Source organism: Rattus rattus, chromosome 1 (assembly GCF_011064425.1).
Source record: "Rattus rattus isolate New Zealand chromosome 1, Rrattus_CSIRO_v1, whole genome shotgun sequence".
NCBI classification, from domain to species: Eukaryota; Metazoa; Chordata; class Mammalia; order Rodentia; family Muridae; genus Rattus; species Rattus rattus.
The window spans coordinates 215595628-215619974 of record NC_046154.1 but is presented as its reverse complement, the minus strand read 5'-3'; the positions used below and the strand labels follow the sequence as shown (position 1 = coordinate 215619974).

At 41.0% G+C, this 24347-nt stretch overlaps 1 protein-coding gene across 3 annotated transcripts; it reads right to left on the bottom strand.

The window, feature by feature from the left end:
- Positions 1 to 3742: 3742 nt before the first annotated feature.
- On the bottom strand, positions 3743 to 23075 carry LOC116911012 (zinc finger protein 883-like). Of its 3 annotated transcripts, none has more exons than XM_032914745.1 (4): positions 22969 to 23075; positions 8435 to 8561; positions 8175 to 8235; positions 3743 to 6093 (listed from the first exon to the last, which is right to left on the bottom strand). In XM_032914745.1, the coding sequence occupies exons 1-4, from the start codon at positions 22969 to 22971 to the stop codon at positions 4062 to 4064; spliced, it is 2223 nt and encodes a 740-aa protein (XP_032770636.1). In that variant the 5' UTR covers positions 22972 to 23075; the 3' UTR covers positions 3743 to 4061. The 3 variants fall into 3 exon arrangements, with proteins under 3 accessions (XP_032770636.1, XP_032770644.1, XP_032770650.1); XM_032914753.1 differs by lacking the exon at positions 22969 to 23075 and adding an exon at positions 11766 to 12502; XM_032914759.1 differs by lacking the exons at positions 8175 to 8235; positions 22969 to 23075 and having other exon boundaries at positions 8435 to 8557.
- Positions 23076 to 24347: the final 1272 nt, after the last annotated feature.

Sequence of the window (24347 nt, the reverse complement as noted above, 5' to 3'; positions counted from 1 at the left end):
AATTGAATGGTTGTGATTTTAATATTTAAGGTGATTTGAATGTTCATTTAATAAAAATGATGCACAAGCTCAACAAAGTCAAAGGTTTCCCTAGTTTCTGCCCCATTAGTTTCACTCACCTCTTTCTGTGAGAGTCCCCATTCTCTTCTTTTGTAGCCAACTTCTGATCTAAGTTCAGACACACTTGTCACCACTCTAGAGGAGATTTGGAAGAATGGAGCCAACAAATGAGACAGACTAAAGTCCCATGCAATAGTCAGCTTTATTCAGGGCCCAACACACTTTATATTCTCAGGGTTAAAAAAAGGTCATATGAGTAAAGTTTTCAGGACGTTGAGCTGTATGCAATCACAAGAACCCAGACATGGGAAACTAGCATTGCAGGGTATTTGACCACATTGTGAACCCCAGTAGTATGAACAGTATCATATTGAGGTATGGCTTAGCCTTTGGTCCTAGAGCTTTCTGTCTAGTGTAAACAAGTACTTGTGGTATGGCCTAGCCCAAGCATACATCCTTAATCCAAGAGGTAAAGCAACTAACCAGCTGACAGGGAGTGAACATAAGTAAATAGAAAGAAGGGCCTTTAAGACATCATGGAAAAGGAGAAAGAGCCTTTTTCTTCTGGGATGTTGGTGGAGTAGGAAGGTAAGCTGAGTGCTTTTTCTACCTCTCTGAGCTGGCAGGATTTCACCAGGGTCTGGCTCCTGAGTCTTCATATGGTGAAACTATACAGCTGGAATTTTTGTTTTAAGACAACTAACAAGTTTTATCATATAGGCATATAAAGGATAGTTTAAACATTTAATTGAATAACAAGGGCAATAATGATTAATCTGGAGAGAACTCATTCTTATCCACTACACTAGTAAAAAGAAACCACATTCCAAAAGCAATTCTGTTTAAAAAACTAAGGTCAAAGAAACGAAGGTCACAAGACTTTTCTTGTATTTTTTTAAAGATTGATTGATTGATTATATATTGGTACACTGTAGCTGTCTCCAGACGCACCAGAAAAGGGCATCAGATCCCATTACAGATGGTTGTGAGCCACCATGTGGTTGCTGGGATTTAAACTCAGGACCTCTGGAAGAGCAATCATTGCTCTTAGCCACTGAGCCATCGCTCCAGCCCTTTTCTTGTATTCTTGAAGTGTCCACACAAGCACAACCATGTTCTAAGAGTACAGTTAAATTTTCTATTCAAATTAGTTTAAAAAAAATAAAGCCCCTTTTACAATAAGTAGCATATCTACATAATTTACATGTAATCATGTGTGTGTAATGAGTTCATAATTTTAAAAGTACTATCAAGCTTGCTATAATTGAGAAACATATAATATATATAAAACTATATAAAATGTATATATGCCTTTACACCACTTACATACCTGGTGACCAAACAAGCCAGAAGAGTACATTTGGACCTGGAATTACAGGTAGTTCTGAGGCATTTGATGTGGGTGCTAGGAAACACAAGTTGGACACCCAACAGGAGCAGTACTATTGAGTCAACTTTCCAGAATCCAAATATGTCATTATAATGTAAAAGATGAAGATGTCCTATTACCCCCTCTACCTTGTACATGAAGAAAAGTTCCTGCTACATCGTCATGAAAGTATTGAATGGATTTCTATTCCTGTGAATGAACTTAGCATATTGCTTATTTTCATTACTAACACCATTCTCTTTATGTGAGTGAGGACCTAGAAAGATTTAATTGAATAAAGTACAGAGTATTATTAGGAAAGGTTCTATAATGTGATATGTGCTACATTTACTTATTCTTTTTGGTTCTTTTTAGCAAGGATCGCTCTACATGGCTACTGGTGTCCTGGAACTTACCATGTGGATCAAGATGGCCTCAAACTCAGAGATGCATTTGTATGTCTCCAAAACACACCACTAGGTCCAGGTGAGATATTCATAAAATGAGCTATCTTTGAATTAAATCAGAGACAAACAACATAAGATTTAAACAGAAACCATCACTATTTCGTTGAGTATTAACACTCCACAGAATGCTTCAGTGTAATAATTTCAATTGGTAAATAGTTCCCTTTGTTCTCAGTATTTTGGTTATTTGCTTTGCTTTGTTTATTTCTTTAAAAACTGTTATCATTTCTTAAGCATCTGTACCATGAAATGCACATGCAAAGCAAAGGACAATTTACAGGTGTCTATTCTCTGTTTCCTCTATGTCAGTACTAGAAATCAAACCGAGGTAGTCATATTTGGGAGCGAGTGCCTTTAACAGTTGAGTGGCCCTTATTTCACTTTTAAAAGAATTTATCTAAGTCGTGGATTGTGTGTGTTTCATATGTCACAGCCCAAATATAGTAATCAGAGAAAAACTGGTATGAGTACTGTGGATCTTCCAGAAAATAAACTCAGGTCATTAGGCTTAGAAGCAGCCACTTTTTTGTTTTATCTGTTAATATATTTTATTATACCTTACTCCAAAAAGAGGTGAGTCTATTACATAATAGGTATACATTAACAATATGTTTCCTAAAATATTTTAATGTTTAAAACAAAAGATTAATATTAATAGCCATTGTTTAAATCAATACACTGAAATTTTTTTAGGGTGAACATGAAGATATTTAATTACCTAAATTTTAAGATTGTAAAAGTTTAGAGAAACAACGGTCAATCATGGTTATTAGCCTGACTAGATCTTAAGTCAGCTAATGGACTTTCCTCTGATTGGTCTATGGAGTATTTCCCTGGAAGGACTAACAGAGGCAGAGAAAGCACCTGCAGAAAGGACTGTACCTGTGTACCTGACTTTGGTGGCAAAAGATAAAAAGTGATCTGAGGGAAAGAACTCCTGCCTGGTCACTCATGCTCCTTGTGAGTAAGCCCATATACTCTGTTAGTGCCATTTTTTTGTTTGTTTGTTTTTTTCAATTTTTTTTCATCTTCATTAACTTGGGTATTTCTTATTTACATTTCGATTGTTATTCCCTTTCCCAGTTTCCAGGCAAACATCCCCCTAGACCCTCCCCATCTTCCCCCCATTACCTCGTGATTACAATCACATTCACTGTAGGTTCAGTCTTGGCAGGACCAAGGGCTTCCCCTTCCACTGGGGCTTACTAGGCTATTCACTGCTACCTATGAGGTTGGAGCCCAGGGTCAGTCCATGTATACTCTTTGGGTAGTGGCTTAGTCCTGGAAGCTCTGGTTGGTTGGCATTGTTGTTCATAGGGGTTCTTAAGCCCTTTCAAGCTCTTTCAGTCCTTTCCAACATTCCTTCAATGGGGGTCCCGTTCTCAGTTCAGTGGTTTAATGATGGCATTTACCTATGTATTTGCTGTATTCTGGCTGTGTCTCTCAGGAGAGATCTACATCCGGTTCCTGTCGGCGGCCTGCACTTCTTAGAAGCAGTCACTTTTAACCACTGCAACAATTCTATGAGATTTATTTGCATTTCCGACAAAGTGTTAAGAAGTACTTATGGGGCTGGAGAGATGGCTCAGTGGTTAAGAGCACTGACTGCTCTACCAGAGGTCCTGAGTTCTATTCCCAGCAACCACATGGTGGCTCACAACCATCTGTAATGGGATACAGTACCCTCTTCTGGTGTGTCTGAAGGGATCAACAGTGTAATCACATACATTAAATAAATAAATCTTTAAAAAATCTGATGCTTACAGCTAAATTTAAAAAAAAGTACTTATGTACTTATTCCTCAATAAACTAGCATAACCCATACAAAAGGATGGCAGTATAAATATTTTCATTTTCAAATAGGTTTTATTAGTCAAATTGTTTGGTATACCTCTATTCTTAGATGAAAATGTATATACAATTTGAAAACAAAACAATACTTTAATGATGAAATGATTATACTAACATGAGTACCAGGAAGATGACTCAGTGGGGGGAAAATGTGCTTGGTATGCACGGCTTTACTGCATTTACTAGATTTGTGGTGTTTCTCTTCAGTAGGGATTCATTCCTTTGAAGAAGACTGTAACATGCAAACGCTTATATAATCAATCACACTGATTATATTAGTAGGGTTTATACTGATGTAACAAAGTTTTACTGCATCAATTACATCCATTGGTTACTTCTCCAGTATGCCTTCTTTCATGTTTCTGAAGATTACTTTGACTTACAAAGTCTTTACCACACTGATTACATTGATAATGTTTGTTTTCTGTATGAGTTTTCTCATGCCTTCGAAGATAAATGATATGTGAAAAGGCTTTACCACACTGATTACATGAATAGGGTTTCTCTCCAGTATGAATTCTTTCATGTACTTGAAGATTACAGCGACTTGCAAAGGTTTTACCACACTGATTACATACATAGGGTTTCTCTCCAGTGTGAGTTCTTTCATGTGTTTGAAGATTACTTTGACATGCAAAGGCCTTACCACATTGATTACACTCATATGGTTTCTCTCCAGTATGATTTTTCAGATGATTTTTAAGACGTCCAAAATGTGTAAAGCCTTTACCACATTGATTACATTCATATGGTTTGTCTCCATGACTTCTTTCATGCCTTTGAAGATAAACAATATGTGCAAAGGCTTTACCACATTGATTACATTCATGGGGCTTCTCTCCTTTATGAGAGGCTTCATGTATTTTAAGATTACAGCGAAATGAAAAGGCTTTACCACATTGCTTACATCCATAGGGTTTCTCTCCAGTATGAATTTTTTTATGATTGTGAAAACTTGTGAAATGTGTAAAGGTTTTACCACATTCATTACATGCATAGGGTTTCTCTCCAGTATGAATTTTTTTATGATTGTGAAGACTTGTGAAATGTGTAAAGGCTTTACCACATTGATTACACGTATAGGGTTTCTCTCCAGTATGAATTCTTTCATGAATTTGAAGATGACGGCGCCTTGCAAAGGCTTTACCACACTGATTACATAAATAAGGTTTCTCTCCAGTGTGAGTTCTTTCATGTGTTTGAAGATTACTCCGACTTGTAAAGGCTTTACCACACTGACTACATTCATAGGGTTTCTCTCCAGTATGAATTCTTTCATGTACTTGAAGTTCATTTCGACGTGCAAAGGCTTTACCACACTGACTACATTCATAGGGTTTCTCTCCAGTATGATTTTTATAATGTTTTTTAAGAAGCCCAAATTGTGTAAAGCCTTTACCACATTGATTACATTCATATGGTTTGTCTCCATGACTTCTTTCATGCCTTTGAAGGTAAATGATATGTGCAAAGGCTTTGCCGCACTGATTACATTCATAGGGCTTCTCTCCTTTATGAGAGGTTTCATGTATTTGAAGATTACTGCGACATGCAAAGGCTTTACCACACTGCTTACATCCATAGGGTTTCTCTCCAGTATGAATTTTTTCATGCTTGCGAAGACTTGTGTAATGTGTAAAGGCTTTACCACATTGATTACATGCATAGGGTTTCTCTCCGGTATGAATTCTTTCATGTGTTTTAAGATAATGGCGACTTCCAAAGGCTTTACCACACTGATTACATTCATAAGGTTTCTCTCCAGTATGAGTTCTATGTTCTTGAAGACAACTGTGATGTGCAAAGTCTTTTTCATACTGATAATATTTATAGGGTGCTACTTCCAAATGAGGTCTTTGGTGTAAGGAAGAATCAGATCTAAAGGCTTTATCACATTGATTATATTCATAGGTATCCTCTTCATTATTGGTTCTTTTGTGTGTTTGAAAATACATGTGATGGTTAAAGCCTTTAGTACATGGCTTACATTTATCAATTTCTCTTCCAAGATGAGTTTTTTCATGTCTTTGAAGAGAACTCAGAGCTTTACCACACTGAGTGCATTCATAACATTTTCTTACAGTGTGATTCACACTACATATGCAAAGTGAACCAGGATAAACAAAAGAATTCCCATATTCCTGGTACTCATAAGACTTTTCTCCATTGTAAGTCTGTTGATGCATTCCCACTGTAGTTGGAACACCAAGTGCTTGTAAATTCATGTCATATTCATGAAGTCTATTCATATATCCTCTAACTGTTGTTGGCGAAAGAGAGGTAAACTGCATCTTTCCATAGTCCTTGTGCACAAATGGCTTGTTTCCTGAGTGGCAGATGATATCCCTATTAAATAAGAATAACAAATAAAAGGTTTTCACACTGAATTCACATAGTCTAACCTTTTATATCTCAGAGATGTGGTATAAGGATTCAGGTTCTTCCACCACGGCAATCCTCTTGTGTCTCATAAACTGCTCCTCTCACTACACTAGCATAAATCACTACAAATACATAGGAACACTAGAATTAATATAGACTATTTGCTTATAAAAGGCCTTGGATAGACGCTGATTCCCCTAATCAATGTGTATACCTTATATACTTGAATGGTACAAAACTAAATGGATGGACAGTTCTACAACATGGCTCTCACAGGGCTAAGATTAAAATGCTAACGTCTGGTAAGGCTTTGTTCTATTGTCTTCTTTCTTAGAGGAATGCCTTGCAAACACTGATCAGCTACCTGACACTGAGGTATAGAGTACTGTGAAAATTTAATAAAAAAGTGTGCTTATTTACAGTCTTTCATTTCCTTAAAGCTTCAGGGCATACTAAAATGTCTTCAGAAATACATATATATCAACATGCACATAAAATGCATCAGAAGAAAATCCCCTATGCTCATGGATTAATAGGATTAACATGTAAAAATGGTCATCTTAACAAGGACAATCTGAAGATTCGATGCAACTCCCAGCAAAGTCCAACACAATTCTTTACAGATCTTGAAAAAAAAATGCTAAACTTCATATGAAAAAGCAGAAAACCCAGGATATTTAAAATGATCCTATACAATAAAAGAACTTTTAGAAGTATCACCATCCCTGATTTTGAGCTGTTTTATAGAGTAATAGCAATAAAAACCTTATGATATTAGCATAAAAACAAACAACTTGATAAATTGAATTGAATCAAACTCTCAGACATAAATATACACACCTATGGACACTTGATTTTTGACAAAGAAACTAAAATTATACAAGGGGAAAAAATAAAGCATTTTCAACAAATGGTGCTGGTCTAATTGGATATCTGAATATAGAAGAAAGTGAATAGATCCACAGCTATTACCCTGCACAAAATTCAAGTCCAAGTATATCAAAGACCTCAATATGAATCCAGACACACTAACTTTGATAGAAAAGAAAGTAGGGGATAGCACTGAACTTATTGGCAAAGGAGGAAACATCCTTAACAGAGCTCCAATAACTCAGACGCTAAGATCAACAATTAATAAAGGAGACCTCATAAAACTGAAAAGCTTCAGTAAGGCAAAGGACACCATCACAAGGACAAAACAGAATCCTACAGAATGGAAAATATCTTCACCAACCCCACATTTGGCAGAGGGCTGATATTAAAAATATATACTCAAGAAATTAAACATCAGCAAACCAAATAACCCCATTAAAAAATGAGGTACAGATCTAAACACAGAATGTTAAACAGAAGAATCTCTAATGGCAGAGAAGTGGCTTAAAGAAATGTTCAACATCCTTAGTCACCAGGGAAATGCAAATCAAAACGACTCTGAGATTCTATCTTACACCCACCAGAATGGCTAAGATCAAAAATTTAAGCAGCAGCTCATGGTGGTTAGGATGTGAAGTAAAGGGGGACATACTTTGCTGATGGAGATAAGAACCACTTTGGAAATCAATTTGGTGGTTTTTCAAAAAATTGGAAGTAGGTCTACTTCAAGACCCGACCTATACCATTCCTGAACATATACATAAAGGATACCCCACCAACCTTTGGGTCTATGACTAGGGGCAGGAAGGACTGTAGGAGCCAGAGGGGTCAAGGACATGACAAGAATACCTGTAGAATCACCTAACTTGGGCCAACAAGCTCACAGAGACTGAACCACTAATCAGGGCAATCACATGATTGGTGAACATATTGTAACAGTTGTGTGGCTTAGTCTTTATGTGGGACATCTAACAGCTGGAACAGGGCTGTCTTTGATGCCGTTGCCTGCCCTTGGGAATCTTTTCCCCCACAGGGCTACTTCATCTAGACTCAATAAAAGAAGATGCACCTAGTCTTACTGCAGCTTGATATGCCAAGACTCAATAATATCATGGAAGGGCTCCCCTTTTCTGAAAAGAAAAAGAGGAGGAATGGAGGAAAGAGAGAAGTACCTTTCGTGTTTTCCAGAACTCTGACAATGTTCTTCAATATTCTGATTGTTCCATTTGTAGCCTAAAATATAGTACCAGAAAATGTCTGCTATATTATTAAAAATTATGCAAAATTTAAGTTACTATCTTTGTCAAACCATACATGATTTATTCATCACATTCTTCCACTTTCGTAATTGAGATCGAAGTAGTGTACCAATACCCAATAAACACTTGTCCCCTTGTCTAACAGGTGAAGGAAAAAAAAATAACATTCTTACCTATAGCAATGAGGTTCCTGCAGGTTTGCATCATCACATCTTTGTAGAGATTCTTCTGGGAAGGATTCAGCAAAGCCCACTCTTCCTGAGTAAAACTCACATACACATCCTCATAGGTGACTGCATCCTAAAATTTCCCATATATGTACATAATAAAAATGGTGAGACTTACTGCATTGTAGCGTACACTTTATTTTGATTATATTTACAAAATTCGGTGTGCTCCACACATTTATCTCATGTCACATAATTTCAAATGCAATCACCAAGTCATTTTAAAAGGAACCGAAAAAAAAAATCCTGTCTCTCTTTTCTGGACCTAGAAAAAGCATGTGGCATTGCAATACAAATGACTATTAACCAATATACAGAAAGACATGCAAACAGAGCCAACACTTTTGCTTATACATCAACAAAACTGTATCAAAATTACTAACTTCAAGTAAGATTGGACAAGCAGGGCATGTTGGCTCACACCTTTAATCCCGTACTTTAAGAGGCAGAGACAAGTAAATATCTGTGATTTCAAGGCCAGCCTTGTCTATGTAGATATTTCCAGGACAGAAAACCTGTACAAAATGAAACCCTGTTTCAAACAAACAAATGAAAAAGGATAGAAAGCACTCAAGGGCTCACTCAAAATTTCTCCGAAGAGTTAAATATTCACCCTGTAAGAAGGAATGGAACTGAAGCCATTTTGGGCAAACTTCATTTTAAATAGGGGTCAAATAAAGTTCCCAAGACCTCCCTGGGTAACTGACATCCTGCTTGGCAGAGACATGTACCTGGGTAACTGACATCCTTGTTGTCAAGTTGAAACATGAGTACTAGACAAGTTGCACAACCAATAAGAACAGGATAAATTTACCACAAATACATGTTCCTAAGGAAGTCCATCAGCCCTAAATTCTGATGGGTGAAAAATGTAACTGTAACTTGGCACAGATGTTTGTAGTTTTTAGGCTTAAAGGCTCTATAACATTTTGGCTTGAGGTCACAGGTCAGCTCCCGAGTCTGTTTTGTGTCCCTGATCAAAAGCAGTTTGATTACATTTTTCTTTTCTGGATCAACTCAGTGTTTGAGTTGTGTTAGATCTAAGAAGACCCTATAATGACTCTAGATACAGAAAACTGGAATGCCCCAGTTTACACTGTAAGGCTACTATGATATTCCTACAACAAAAGAATGTATTTTTAATAAATTACTGGTTGAGAAAGTTCTCAAAAACATTAACAAAGAAAATGCTGATCAAAAAACTAGATACAGGAAGAAAGCAACAGTTAAGATTATGTGTTGTTTTGGCAGAGAATGTAGATCCAGTCCCCACACCTCCCTCTCTCTCTCTCTCTCTCTCTCTCTCTCTCTCTCTCTCTCTCTCTCTCTCTCTCTCTCTCTCTCTCTCTCTGTGTGTGTGTGTGTGTGTGTGTGTCTGTGTATTCAAAAGACTCATGCACATATTTTTAAAATTTAAAGACAAACTTTAAACATAAACAAAGGTAAGGAGAATGTTATGCACCTGTAACCCATGTGTGCTGGATAGTTTTATGTCAACTTGACAGAAGATACAGGAATTGGAGAGGAAAGCAGCACAACTAAGACTACACCTCCAGGAGATGAGGCTGTGGACAAAACTGTACAGTATTTTCTTAATTAGTGATTGATGATAAATTGTCCAGCCCAGTGTGGGTGATGCCATCCTTGGGCTGGTTGTCCTAGATTCTATAAGAAAGCAGACTGAGCAAGCCAGCAGGCAGCTATCTCTTCCATGGCCTCTTCCTCATCTCATACCTCCAGCTTCTAGCCATTTTACTTCCTATCCTGACTTCCTTTGATGCACAGTGATATGAAGTATAAGCCAGTATAAAATCCTTTCCACCTCAACTTCCTTCTTAGTTATTGTGCTTCGTCCCAGCAGTAGAAACCCTAACCAGACAGGTTGGTACCAGGACAGTGGGAAGATACTTTTACAGATATAATCACACTGTTTGGGGGAAGACCGTGGAAGGACTTTGGAAGTTGGGCCCCTGAGTGTTGAAAGTTCAGGGAGCTGTTGTGTAGAATCTTAGAAGATAAAGACTATTGAGAACATTACAGAAGATGGAAGCCTGGCTGGTGAAGTTTCAGAGGAAAGTGAAGACTCTATCAGGCCTTTCTGTGTGCTGAATCTATGATATCTGGTCACATAGAACCAAAGAATCAACTCTGATTAACAAGAGACCAGAACCACTAAAGTAAAACCTTTGTCTTACCAGGACAATTGACAATGGTTAGCTGCAGCTAAAAAATTTGCAATGGTTTAAGAACAGATCAGCATCCCTGAAGTGAAATCTTCTGGTCAGGGTTTTCTCAGAGTCAATACACAGAAGCTGCGTTCCAGAGGTGGCCAAGATTATATCTTTTATTAGCAGCCAAGCTTGGTAGTCTATGACTCACCCATACTGGTTTTGAAGATGTAAAAGGGTCATATAGAGCAGTGAAGCTCGGCACTGTGAGAGGCCATTGGTGAAGGAACAGCTTTAGTAGCAGCTGCAGGCCGGGATCATGGACAGATTTATAGCTCAGCACCGTGAAGAAAGCCTAGGAGAGGCTATCTTCGTTAGGGTTGTACTGCTGTGAACAGACACTATGGCCAAGGCAACTCTTACAAGAACAACATTTAACCAGAGCTGGCTTACAGATTCACAGGTTCAGTCCACTATCATCAAGGCAGGAGCATGGCAGTGTCCAGGCAGGCATGGTGCAGGGGGAGCTGAGAGGTCTACATCTTCATCTGAAGGCTGCTAGCAGAATACTGGCTTCCAGGCAGCTAAGATGAAGGTCTTAAAGCCCACACCCACTTTGACACACCTACTCTAACAGGGCCATACCTTCTAACAGTGCCACTCCCTGGCCCCCATGGGCTTGTTCAAACATATGAGTTTATGGTGGCCATACCTAAACATAGCATAATACTGTTGGGCCCTACCTTGGTGTTTCCCTCCCCCCTCACTGAGCCTTTTAGCCTGCTATAGCAAGAAATTGTTTACACCCTTGGGAGCTGCTCTTAGCCCCTGATTTGGCGCTGGGATTTTCCATGGCACCCTTCCTCCCCACCTAGCCTTCCTGCGTGTTGTTGTTAAGAAGTTGTTTATGTCCCTGACTGGACCTGGAACTTTCCACCACACAGACTTTTCCTGTTTTCCTGGTTGGGGATTTTCACCTGCCTTGTTGTTTTCCTTGGCTTTTGCCTCGGGTATATAAGGAGATCTCAGTAAAGCCTTGGTGGCATTCGCTGAAAATGGGTGACCTGTGTACGTGTTTTCTTTCAATCCCACAGACCTACGCCTGATACACACTGGCGGCATGGGCGCCGACGTAATACAAAATACACTTAGTCCAACTTCAGAAGTCCTCATAATGTTTGGCAGTCTCAATAGTGTTAAAAGTCCAAAGCTCAAAGTATCTTCTGAGATTCATTCAATCACTTAACTGTAATACCCTAAGCAAGACAGGAAACCAGCTGGACAGACTCCAAACTCTCCATCTCCAATTCTGATGTCAAAGTGGTCTTCAGATCTCCATCTCCTTTTTCATCTTTGTTGAGTGCAATGAACTTCTTTCTCCTGGGCTGCTTCCACTCCCTGTTAGCCGCTTTCCTCAGTAGACAGCCCACACCTCAGGCATCTTCAATGTTTGGGATCCACAAATGATCTTCTGGGCTCCTCCAGCTCTGCCCTCGGTAGCACTCTAAGCTCAGGTTGATCCACTCCACTGCCACTGCTCTTCTTGGATATAATCCCATGGTACTGGCATCTACAATATACTGGGATCTTCCACTGCACCTAGGCTTCACCAATATCCTCTCATAGGCTCTCTTTATGGTGCCAAGCCTCAACCTCTTTGCATGACCCCTTCAGTCTTGGGCCATCAACTGCAGCCGAGGCTGCACCTTCGCCAAGGGACTTCCATGGCCTCTCTCAGTGCCAAGTCTCAGTTTCATGACCCCTTCATGCCTTCAAAACCAGTACCACCCTGGTAACTCTTACACATTACCAAGTCCAGCTGCAGCACAGGGTACAACCTTGGCTATCTCTGGAACACAGCTTCTTTGTGCTCTCAGAAAACACTTCCCCGATTTCACCTCAGTGATGCTGGCCTCTTCTTAATCACTGCTAATTTCTTAGCTCCAGCTAACCAGCATCAATTGCCTTTATAGTCCCTTCTATTCTTGACTCTAAAACCAGAGCCACATAGCTGAAGCTGCAGAATTCTGCTTCTTGCAGGAGCTGGAACATGGCCCCCTGTTCTTTTACATTATCAGCAGCTTTCTATTTTCCAACTCCTTCACTGCTTAAGCTTGGCTGTCCTGGATCTTGTTCTGTAGACTGACCTTGAACTCAGAGAACTGCATACCTGTCTCCTGGGATTAAAAGTGTATACCACCATGCCTGAACTTAACTTTTCTTTACCTAGAACTTGGTCTGTCCCATGCGGGCCTTGAACTCAGAGATCTGCTTGACTTTATCTCCTGGGATTAAAGCTATGTATCACCATGCCTGGATCTAAATTTAGTTGGGTAGGATCTTGCCCCCAAGCCTCACTCCCTTAATTCAATTTAATATCTGTGAACACAGGATTCAGTTCCATTTCCCTTCCTGGTATGCTTTAATACTCAAACCTATATTTTGTATTTTTCCTTCCTCAGCTTGCTATGCTTGTTCAAAACACTCTTCATGAGACTTAACCAGAGAACAAAGCTATGATGGGTGTTTCTGAGCCTTCCTTTGTCAATACAAATAATCTTAGTCTCTTTACCTTAGCCTCAGACAGACTCTTCAGACAAGGGCAGCCATGTTCTTCACCAAAATATCACAAAACCAGTTTCTAGGCCACATATTGAAATTCTCAACTGAAACATCTTGGGCCAGGTCCACACATTTCAAATCATTCTAAGTAACAAAGTCTTCCATATTCCTACTAGGATAGCCCATTAAGCCCCATTCAAAGCATTCCACAGCTTTCCAAATCCAAAGTCCCAAAATCCACATTCTTCCCAACAAAAGCATGGTCAGGCCTAGCACAGCAATACCCCAATCCCTGGTACCAACTTCTCTGTCTTATTGGGTTTTACTCAGTGAACAGACATCATGACCAAGGCAAATCTTACAAAGAATAACACCTAATTGAAGCTGGCTTACAGGTTCAGAGGTTCAATCCACTATCATCAAGGTGGAAACATGGCAGCATCCAGGCAGGCACGGTGCAGGAGGAGCTGAGAGGTTTACATCTCCATCCGAATACTCACTTTCAGGCAGCTAGGATGAGGGTCTTAAAGCCCCACATCCACAGTGACACACCTACTCCAACAAGGCCACACCTACTCCAACAGGGCCACACCTTCTAATAGTGCTACTCCCTGGGCCAATCACATACAGACCATCATAGAGGTTACTGGTAAACCAGAAGCCCAATTGCAGCAAGAGGCCTGAACATACTGGAGATGGCACTAAAATGGAATGACCACCAAGAACAGCTACAGTAGAGTGGAGGCAATTGGAGTGTAGAAGACAAGTTGTATGGACTGCAGACAGCAGAGGTGGAGAAGATCATGAGTCCAAGATAACTGGACACTGAGCTATTTATACGGTTGACGGTTTGTTCTACTATGTTCAGACTGTGACTATGCCTTCTTCCCAAAAGTAGGTTGATAGTGATCCAAATTTATCCAGTTCTCCAGATCCAGCCTCCAGAGACTCATCTGCAACTTTGTAGCAGAAACCCTGCAGTGGTCTCCTTTTCCTCTCTGACCTCATCCCAGTGGATCACAAAGATCACTTCCAACCTTCTTTCCCCCCAACACATCCCAACCTCCAGCATCAGCAGGCATTCACTGTGAACACTCCAGCAAACAGGCTAGGGGAACCAGCTAATGAAGATTTTGCCCCTCCCTCCTCTCCTCCAAACCCAATCCTTGAGTTGCATCCCTAATTCTACAACAAAATAACAGCCACAGCCATCCTTCCCCCTCAGACCACATCTCCTGGGAATCCCCCAGACCTTCCCTTTCTAACCACCCTTTCCACACTTGTTGCTTTATTTCAGGCCCCGACTCCAGAAGTCATTCCATGCTAAGTAACAGACCATTCCTGCCAGGGGGCAGGGAAGCTATCTGTACATCTTTCCCTCTCCTCTAGATCCAACCCACCAGTCTCATTCCCAGTGATATAGAGTGACCTCTTCTCACTATCTTCCCCCATTCCAAGGAGACAAAGGAAGCAGATCTTGACTGAACTCTGCTCTCCTTTCTCTTATGAACCGCTTCAGACATCTAGCCACCCCCATTTCTAATGTCAGCTCCCAATATCCAGCAATGCGTTTTACCTGGAACCCTAAGTAGACAAAATAAAAGGTCCAAAGAGAATTTTCTACCAGGTAACACATAGCCATTACAATTCCTGAAAATACAGAGAGAAAACAAAAACCAAGAAAAAAAACACCCACTCAAAAAGAAAGAAAAAAACAGCAATCAGCCTGTCATACACCTATAATCATCCCAATCCCAGATGCCTAGATGCAGAAACCATGGAGTGTGCTGTTTATTGGCTTTCTCCCATGGCTTGTTCAGCCTGCTTTCTTATGGAATCCAGGACCACCAAGCCCAGGACGGCATCACCCACAATGAGCTGGGCCTTCCCCCATTAATCACTACAGCTGGATGACATGGAGGCAGTTTTTCAGTTGATGATTCCTCTTTTGCAAGGACTCTAGTTTGTGTGTCAAGTTGACATAAGCCTACCAACACAGACACCTCTGACATAGACCAGGTCTCAGTAGCTTTCCTTACTGGGGAGGGAGATTCCACCACATGTATCCTTGACTCTAAAGCCAAAAAGATGTGGCCAAAACTACCAGGTTCTGTTGATTCCTAGGGATGAAACTTTGTCACCTCCTTCAATTACATTTGCACTAGCCTTCTGTTGCTGAAGGTTTCCTTCAGTTCTGTAAGTTTTTCCTTTAATTCCTTTCCACAAGTTGGGACTTTGGCTGGTTGGATGGTTGAAAGAGGTCACCACTCTGTTTATTCCATTTAGCATCAGGCTTTCTGCAAACTTTTATCTCTTTGCACATGGACTTAGCTCCATTACACTCCCTGGTTCTCCTTTTCTCCTCAAACTATACATTTTGTATTTCTTACTGCTTGTTTTCATTACAAATCTGCCTGAGTGTGACCACTTATAACCACATGACAGAGCTAATACTGGGCTGTTCTTGAAATCTTCTCTGCCAACGCCATTAATCCAAAACTCGTCAATTTAGCTGGGGCTGAAAAATCAGTCATGAGCAACAAGCTCCCTGGAGGAAGGATATAACACAGAGACCACAGAGGGGTGCTGCTTACTAGCTTGCTTCCAAAGTGAAACTTCTGTGTTACTGGGAAATTGATGCTGGATAGGTAGAGCCAAGAAATCAGTGGTGATTAAAGAGATACCAGCATTACTGAGGTGGAGTCTTCCAGGAAATGTTTCCTCAGGGTCAGCACACAGAAGCTGTGTTCCAGAACTGGCCAAGGTTGTATCTTGTCCTGACAGCCAAGCTTGGTAGTGTAAGAGTCACCCAGATGGTACTGGCTTTGAAAGCATGGGAGGGTCATGGAGAGCAGCTGAGGCTTGGCACTTCGAGAGGCCAGGAGAGGCCATTAGTAAAGGAAGAGCCTCAGTGGCAGTTGAAGACCCAGGATAGAAGGGTCAAGCAAGGATTTTGAGGTTCGGCACCATGAAGAGAGCCTATGAGACGCTATTGGTGAAAGTGAAGCCTAGTTGAGCAGAAGACTCCAGTAGTTTTGGCAATAACAGTACCATGGGGTGACCTCCAGTACAGTAGAGTGGAGGCAGCTGGAGCTCCAGGGCAAGCTGTGTGGAGGCGTGAGCTGGAGAAGTGACACAGAAGATCATGAGTGAGTCTCAAACAATTTGACATTGACTTCTTTATGCTGATAGAGTTTTATGTGGTGCAGATAGTGACTGCCCTGGTTCTTCCTCCTTGAAGAAGGTATTTCGTTTAATTTTGATTTCCACAGGAGCCAACAGCTGAAAGACTGAATTTAAGAAATTTATTATTTTTAGAGAAATTGGATATTTTAAAGAGACTGAAATTTTAATGTGTTTAAATTTGTAAAAATGTGTAAGTAGATTGATCTACTAAACACATTTTCCCCTCCTCCCCTCTTTCCAGTCCTTCCACATACCTCCCCTCTTCCCCCACCTTACTCATTCCTCCTCTGCTTCTCTTCAGAAAAGGGCAGGTCTCCCATGGATATCAACCAGCCATGGCATATAAGATTGTGAGACTTTTTAAAGTTATTTATGTTTTTAATGTAAGTTCTTGAGGATGAATAAGAAAAGAAGGGTTGTAGTTTCACAGTGATATGTCTGTGTGTCAAGTTGACAAGGGGTCAGTTGGCTGGTTTTGGGGCAACTTGATACAGCTACAGTCATCATAGAGAATGGAGCCTCAGTTGAGGAAATGAGATCCTGCTATAGTACATTTTCTCAATTAGTAATTGATGAGGGAGAGCCCAGCCTCGTTGATGAAGGTGCCATCCATGAACTGGCGGTCCTAATTTCTATAAGAAAGGCTGAGCAAACCAGCGGAAGCAGCCGGTAACCAGAACCCCTTTGGCTTCTGCAGAACCTCCTGCCCTTAGGTTCTTGTACAGTTTGAGTTCCTATCTTCACATCCTCCAGAAATGAACACTGATAGGAAGTGTAAACAAACAAATAAACAACCCCAAAACCCAAAAATGATAAACAAACAAAAAAATTAACAACAACAACAACAACAACAACAACAACAACAACAACAAACCTTGCTTTTTGGTCATGGTTTTTAGAAACCCTAATTAAGACACAATGACGCAGGAGACTCAAGATTAATGCCTTGAATGCATGCCATCCTGCTGTAAAAAGTGATACCCTCTGCCAAAGATCAAAAGTCAAGGTGTGAGTAAATGTAAGAACAGAATCAAATGTTTCACATGTACAAAAACCTAAATATCCAAATATCCATGTGCCAAAAATATAAACATCAAAACATCAGGCTGGTAAAATGGCCTGGCATGGACAAGCAATTTGTTCTATTTTATCCCACATCATTTAGGGATAGAGTCTGTAATGATGGAGATGGTGTGGCTGCATGAGAAGAAACAAGGCTGCTCAATTTCAACCACACAACGAAAAGGAAGTGTGGTGAGGGTATAAACACTCAATGCCCTTCCGCAGAGACTAACTTCCTCCAGAAGGCTCCTCTTCCTAAAGGTTCCGTAAGCACCTCAGTGAAAAGCACAAACCAGACACAAATGTTCAAATACATCATCCTACACTGGAGGGCTTTCATTCAACCTGCCACATTTTCACATAGGTCATAATAGGCTCACAGTCAACCCATGATGCAAAATGCATCCAGTCTAACTACAAATTCCCCAGATTATATCACAGTTCCAACAGTATTTGAATGTTCAAAGTTTCTTCTGACACTCAAAACAAACTCTTTACTGTGACATCTTGTAAATTCAAAACACTAATTTATATCTTCTACCCAACACACGATGACACAGAATACACTTTTAGTCTAAAGAAATAAGGACAGATCAGATCAAAGCAAGCCTGAAACCCTGCTAGGAAAACACCAAATCCTGCAGTTCTGTGCTAGATGCCTGGGGCTTCAAAGGTTTTAGATGACTCTTTCTCACTGCGACTTTTTGCATGCCTCTCTTTGGCTACTTCCACTTCCTACATGAAGCTGTCAAATGACAGATGTCTCAAAGCTTGGATACCTTGTAATCTCAAAATGTAAAAGAAGTTTCATCTTCAAGGCTACATTTAATGAACTCTCAGAGTCTCCTCACTGGAAATGGAACTCTGCTAAACAGATGTCTGCAACACTGTTGAACTAGAAGTATAGAGGGAAAATCCATAACCTTAAAATCTTTCATCTTTCTTCTTTCAACAAATAGTGGCTTACAGATGCCACCATCATCGTGGATTCTATCTGTGGGTGGACCTGGCTCTACTGGAACAGAGCAGCAGCAGATCCTATATGAAGCTGCTCTCTGGAACTATGAATCACCTGTCCTTTTCCTTCCACAGTTAAATGCTTAGCTGGGCAGTGCAGTGATCTTACAGAACGTATTCTATCTTTTCAAAGAATAGCAGGTGCCTTCTCTTTAATGGCTCTAATCTTCCTGATAGTTGCTGCCTCTGTTTCAGCACATGACTGCCATCTGAAACTACCTAGTGCTCTGTCCCTATTGTTACTCTTTTTCTCTACAGACCTGCAGGAGTCATCAGTAACAACCATGCCACAGACTGAATGTTTGGTCAAGAAAACAGTCCATTACTCTTTCATTCAGCCTTACTGAATTTCATGCGATGTGGGCAGAATACAGATAGATAATATGCCAAAATATTACACAAACAACTCATCTTAGTGACTATTCTATTGCTGTAAAGAAACATTATAACCAAGGTGTCTTAGTCAGGGTTCCTATTCCTGCACAAACATCATGACTAAGAAGCAAGTTGGGGAGGAAAGGGTTTATACAGCTTACATTTCTGCATTGTTGTTTATCACCAAAGGAAGTCAGGACTGGAGCTCAAGCATGTCAGGAAGCAGGAGCTGATGCAGAGGCCATGGAGGGATGTTTCTTGCTGGCTTGATTCCCCTGGCTTGCTCAGCTTGCTCTCTTTTTAGAGAACCCAAGACCACTAGCCCAAGGACAGCACCAACCACAGTGGGCTGGGTTCCCCACCACCCCTTGACCACTAGTTGAGAAAATGCCTTACAGCTGGGTCTCATGGAGACATTTTCTCAACTGAGGCTCCTTTCTCTGTGATAACTCCAGCTTGTGTCAAGTTGACACACAAAACTAGCCAGTACACAAGGCAACTCTATAATGGAAGGCTTTTAATTTGGGGATTGATTATAGTGGCAGTTTAGTTCATTATCATGCAAGGAAGCATCTTTGTGGACAAACATGGGACTAGGTGTTACATCCTAACACAGGCAAGCAGGCAGAAACGTTTACCTTGTAGAGGTCTTTCAAAACCTCAAAGCCCACCTACAGTGACACACCTTAACAAACAAGACACACCTACTGCCACGTGGGCATATCTCATAATTTTACAAAATTAATTCCAATTATTGAGGACCAGACATTGAAACATAGGAGCCTAAGGCCATTGAGTAAATATAAATAATGACAGAAATATAACCTAAGTAGAAAGCTCTGATGAAAAAGAAAGGGGGAAAAATTCAGAGAAGCAGAAAAAGAAAAAGAGATGGGGGTTGGGGGGAGATAGAGAGAAAGACCAAAAGAAAACATTACACGGAATAGAAAGGAGCCTCCTCCTTTGGCAGGTTATAGGCTTCTTCACTATAAACTTCCCTTCCTATCCAGTGAGGCCTCCAAACTTGGGATTAAGTACCTATTTTTTCTATCTGCATGGTATAATCTCTTGTTTCCATAATGACAATGGACTGAACCTCTGAAACTGTAAGCAAGCCCCAGTGAAATGTCCTTTATAACAGTAGGTTTTTCTTTACAGCAATAGAACACCAGCACAGATACCAATCCATGGCATTTCAAGAGATAAAATATCTAAAAGCACACTTAGCTACAGTGATGTTGAGGTAAACTAGGCCACTTCATGGTACAAGAATGCCATTAATATGGAAACATAGTAGACGCGACCTTTTGCGATTGCTTAATTCACTTGGTGTAATACTTTGAGATCCGTTCAAGTTGTTGTGTTTCTTTTATGGCCAAATGCTATTCCAATCATGAGACATTTCTCATCCACTTACGAATATTGGAGTGTTAGCAAAGTGGTGCTTATGAACAAAGCTGCTATATGTATGCATGTGAAGAGGTTTTTTTTAAAGAACATATATTTTCATTTTTCTGTAATTCTCTAGGAGTTGCATAGTAAATTAATACTAGCTGGGAACAGAATTTGGGTCCTCTGGAAGAGCAGCAAGTGTTCTTAACCACTGAACTATCTCTACAAGTCTCTTTATGTTTATTTTGAGATAGCCTCACTCTGAAGCTCAGACTGGCTTATCCTGACTTCTCCTGGGTGCTGGAATGAAAGGCACCAGGCACCATATTAGGTGTCTTTTACATGGGCATCATTGATATAACATCCATCTTTTTCTGAGCTCCCCCAGTATGTTTTGTTATTATTTGTATGAAATATATTTTTATACTTTTTATTTTGAATCTATTTTTGTCATTTGATTTGAAGTAAGTTCCTTATAGTCAGGCATAGATTGTTCATATAAACTTTCATTCATTGCAATAAGAATGTTTTGTCGATATGCAAATAAATTAACTGGTAATAAAAAAAAAAAAGAATGCCATTAATAACTGACTGTATCAACCTGTCCTGTGTAAAATGTTACCCACTGCGTGCTGTACGCTGACAAAGAAGTTACAGCCAACTTCCCTGTGTCTCAATCTTCTCACCAGGTTTGCACTTACCCATATGAGAGAATTGCCCAACTGGAAATTTCACTGGCTCAAGCTAACCTCCAGAAATTGTATGCCTACCAATTTAGTTTACCTCCATTCATATGGTATGAATTAACTCATGCTGAGAAAAGTACACAGAAGGCACTCATCCTGCCCTATAAAATCTGTCTTTATATCAGAGACCTCTGCAACTCATTGCCTAACCTGTTTCCCCCTGTAGTGTATACAATAAATTATTCCCTGTATTCTGGTCTCAAAGGAAAAGCCATGGTCCACATACAAACTCTTTTCCTGTTACTGAATGGACAGTCCACTTCATGACTCAAATGGGTAGTTTTAGAACTGTGTGCTACTAGAACCCTTTAATCCAAATAATGAGGAGTGGATTCAGGAGAACAGCAACATCAATGCCCTGCGGAGCTACACACAGGATCAAGTCAACCTTAGAAAGCAATGTTAGACTCTAATAAAGAAAATTTCTTCAATAAAAACAAGCCTCCAGCTCTGGATAACACTCAGAGGAACTGGCAAAGAACAGATATGCTAACTTACATACACCCTAAGTGTATACATTCCACATATGCTGTCAACCTGAAGAAATGTTGCTTACTGCCCTCCGGCTATCAAGACTCCCTAAGAGTGCTTTCTTATACAACGCAGGACAACCTGCACAGGAGGCACCAACCACAGTGGGAGAGACACTATCACATCAATCATTAATCAAGAAAATACCCTATACATTTACCCACAGGCTAGTGTGTTCTAACTTATTTCAACCTGATCATATCTAACCAGCATAATTACTCAGTCATCTCCCAACTCCCAAAGAGATGTTTAAGTAACACTTAACACTCAGTTTGTAGCATGTACACATTCACATGTAAATTTTTGAAAATCTGTCAAGTTTAGATCTAGAGAGATGGTTCAGCAGTTAAGGCCACTTTTGCAGAAGACCTGAGTCTGGTTCCAGCACTAACAAGGTGGCACAAAGTTATCTATATATAGATCCTGTTGCAAGGCATCTAATGGCTTCTTCTGTCTTCCATGGAAACCAAACAGCCAGGTGACGACCACACATGCATGGAAGCAAAGCACTCATGCATAGGATACAAACTTAGTAAACTGGAAATACAGACTCCCTTATCTCTTATTGTGTCAGCATGAATATAATGGCCAGAAACACATAGAAATATGACAAACATCTGTAGCCAAAATTATAACTTGGTAACTAAAAGAATCAAGGAACTCAAAGGAGAGGAATTGCAAGGTTGTAGACAAGAAATCTTGATATTATTTCAGTACACAATCTAAGCTATAGATTCAACAAGTTTCTCAAAAGGAGATTTCTGTGAAGAACAACAGAAAACCGATTACAAAAGGTCATCATGAATGACAACATGAACAACACAAGACTGAACAGACAGCACAGTGACACCATCTGACTTCAAAACTCCCCTACACCTGCAATAAAGACTGTGCTGCTGAGAAAGAATAAAGAGATCAACAGAACATGAGAGAGCACTCAGAACAAAATCATAATTAATATTGGGTCAACCTTGACAGGGGAGCACAGTGAGGCTGGCCTTCCTGACACAAGTGACTGGACCCCCGCGGCAACTACCTGCGAAAGTGTTAATAACGCAGACTTAAATGACCTGCGCAGAGTTAAATGCAGACGGATCCTCCACCTCAATGTCAAGGGCCAGGGGAAGAACTTCTAGAAGACACCAGAGAAACTAGAGCTCTGCCAGTCAGAAAAATTTGTTTTCCCGGACTATGAAAACCGCGCATGCGCGCACACTGCAAGATGACGTCAGCAATAAGACAACCACACACACAGCCCCCCAATCCCCTGTTCTGCACAGGCGCGCCCCAGGGATGGAAGTTATTCAGCGGCTGCCGGGAGCTTGAGTTCCAGGGGCTGCAGGGACCTCACGGTGTGCCAAGTCTCTCCTCCAGTTCCCGCAGCCCAGGGCGAACAAGCTCCCGCAGCTCCGCCCCCGAGACGGACAGCGGCCCCGCTCACCATGGTGCGGATTCCGAGCTCTCCCCGCTCGGCTCACAGCTCCGGGCAGCAAGACACAGCGCGAAATAGAGACGCGGGGGGCCTCCCTCAGGCACCCAGTGGAGCCTGCACTATGGCGGACCGGAAGTGTCCGCTCCTATTCTGACTGGCAGTCTGCCTCGAGGCCCTGATTGGCTAGTGACAGGAGCCACTCGGTCAGAGAGAGTGGCTTGCAGAGGTGGTTCCTTGCCCTTGCTTTCACTCCAGGCACAGAACTGTCCCAGACTTGCAGAGACTAGCATAGCAGTAGAGCTTGCGCCTAAACTGCAAAGTGGTCCCTGCACTTTTCCTGAACACAGTAGATACTTCTTCCTCCTGGGGGAGAAATTCAGTTATCAAAGCAGGGGCTGTCTGAAACTTCTTCCGAATCCTCAGTCCGTACACAAAGTTCCTGCCATGGTCCCTTTAATCCTGAATTTGTCCCGCCCAGGGTTTGGGCTGCCCTTCATCCAGGTGCCTTTCCCTCTATAATCCAACCATTTAAGTTACCTGAAGGTTTTTGTTTGTTTGTTTGTTTGTTTGTTTTAATCTACCCTTTATGTCCCTGCTCTCTTGGTTGGACTCTCCCCCCTCCCCTTCCTCCTCTCCTCATATGAGTCATGTCCACCCTGCTCTCTACCACACGCCCCTGCTTCTTGCTGTCTTCTCCCATTTATCTACATTAACTTTCTCCTCCACCATACCTAGGACCACTCATGTCCTTCCTTCCTTCCTTCCTTCCTTCCTTCCTTCCTTCCTTCCTTCCTTCCTTCCTTCCTTCCTTTATATTCATTCACAGAATCTCTAGCATACGCACACAGATCATCACTCAATGGGCAGTGGAGTGGTCCTCCTGCTCACAGATGAAACGACGCCCAGCCCATTCAAGTCAAATTTAAGCCACCGAACTGATATTCACCAGGCATCAGCAATTTCAATAAGGCACACTTAGGATTGCTCGCCAAATATTAACTTTACCAGCCTTCTGTGGTCGCAATGGCCTTTCATGCCACCTTTTGGGAGGTGGAGGCAGGGCATCAAAAGCTTAAATTAGCTTGGTCTATGGGAGCAAACACCAGTAATTATTGTCTCTGAAGTGGAGGTATCCGGGGAGATATCAGTATAATGTGTGCAAGCTCATGACTCATAGTATGCAGATTTATTAAGAACTACAACTCTGATGCACCTATTTAAGGGGGAAAAGCAGACTGAGTCAGTAGAAATCTAATTTCAAAATGTTGATAAGAAGCCAGTATACGTCAGACTACACTGTGGCCTTGGGTGGTAACCACAGCCTGTCAGGCCAAAGACCCTGGCTCCCTTGACTCCTTTAAGACTCTACCTCGAGCACCAAAACAGAC

Bases quoted from the DNA above. Each gene is read 5' to 3' on its own strand.
- LOC116911012 (XM_032914745.1), bottom strand. The intron at 8,236-8,434 runs GTAAGAATGTTA...ACTATATTTTAG, and splicing joins CAGGAACCTCATTGCTATAG to GCTACAAATGGAACAATCAG. The intron at 6,094-8,174 runs GTACTTCTCTCT...CTTATTTAATAG, and splicing joins AGTTCTGGAAAACACGAAAG to GGATATCATCTGCCACTCAG.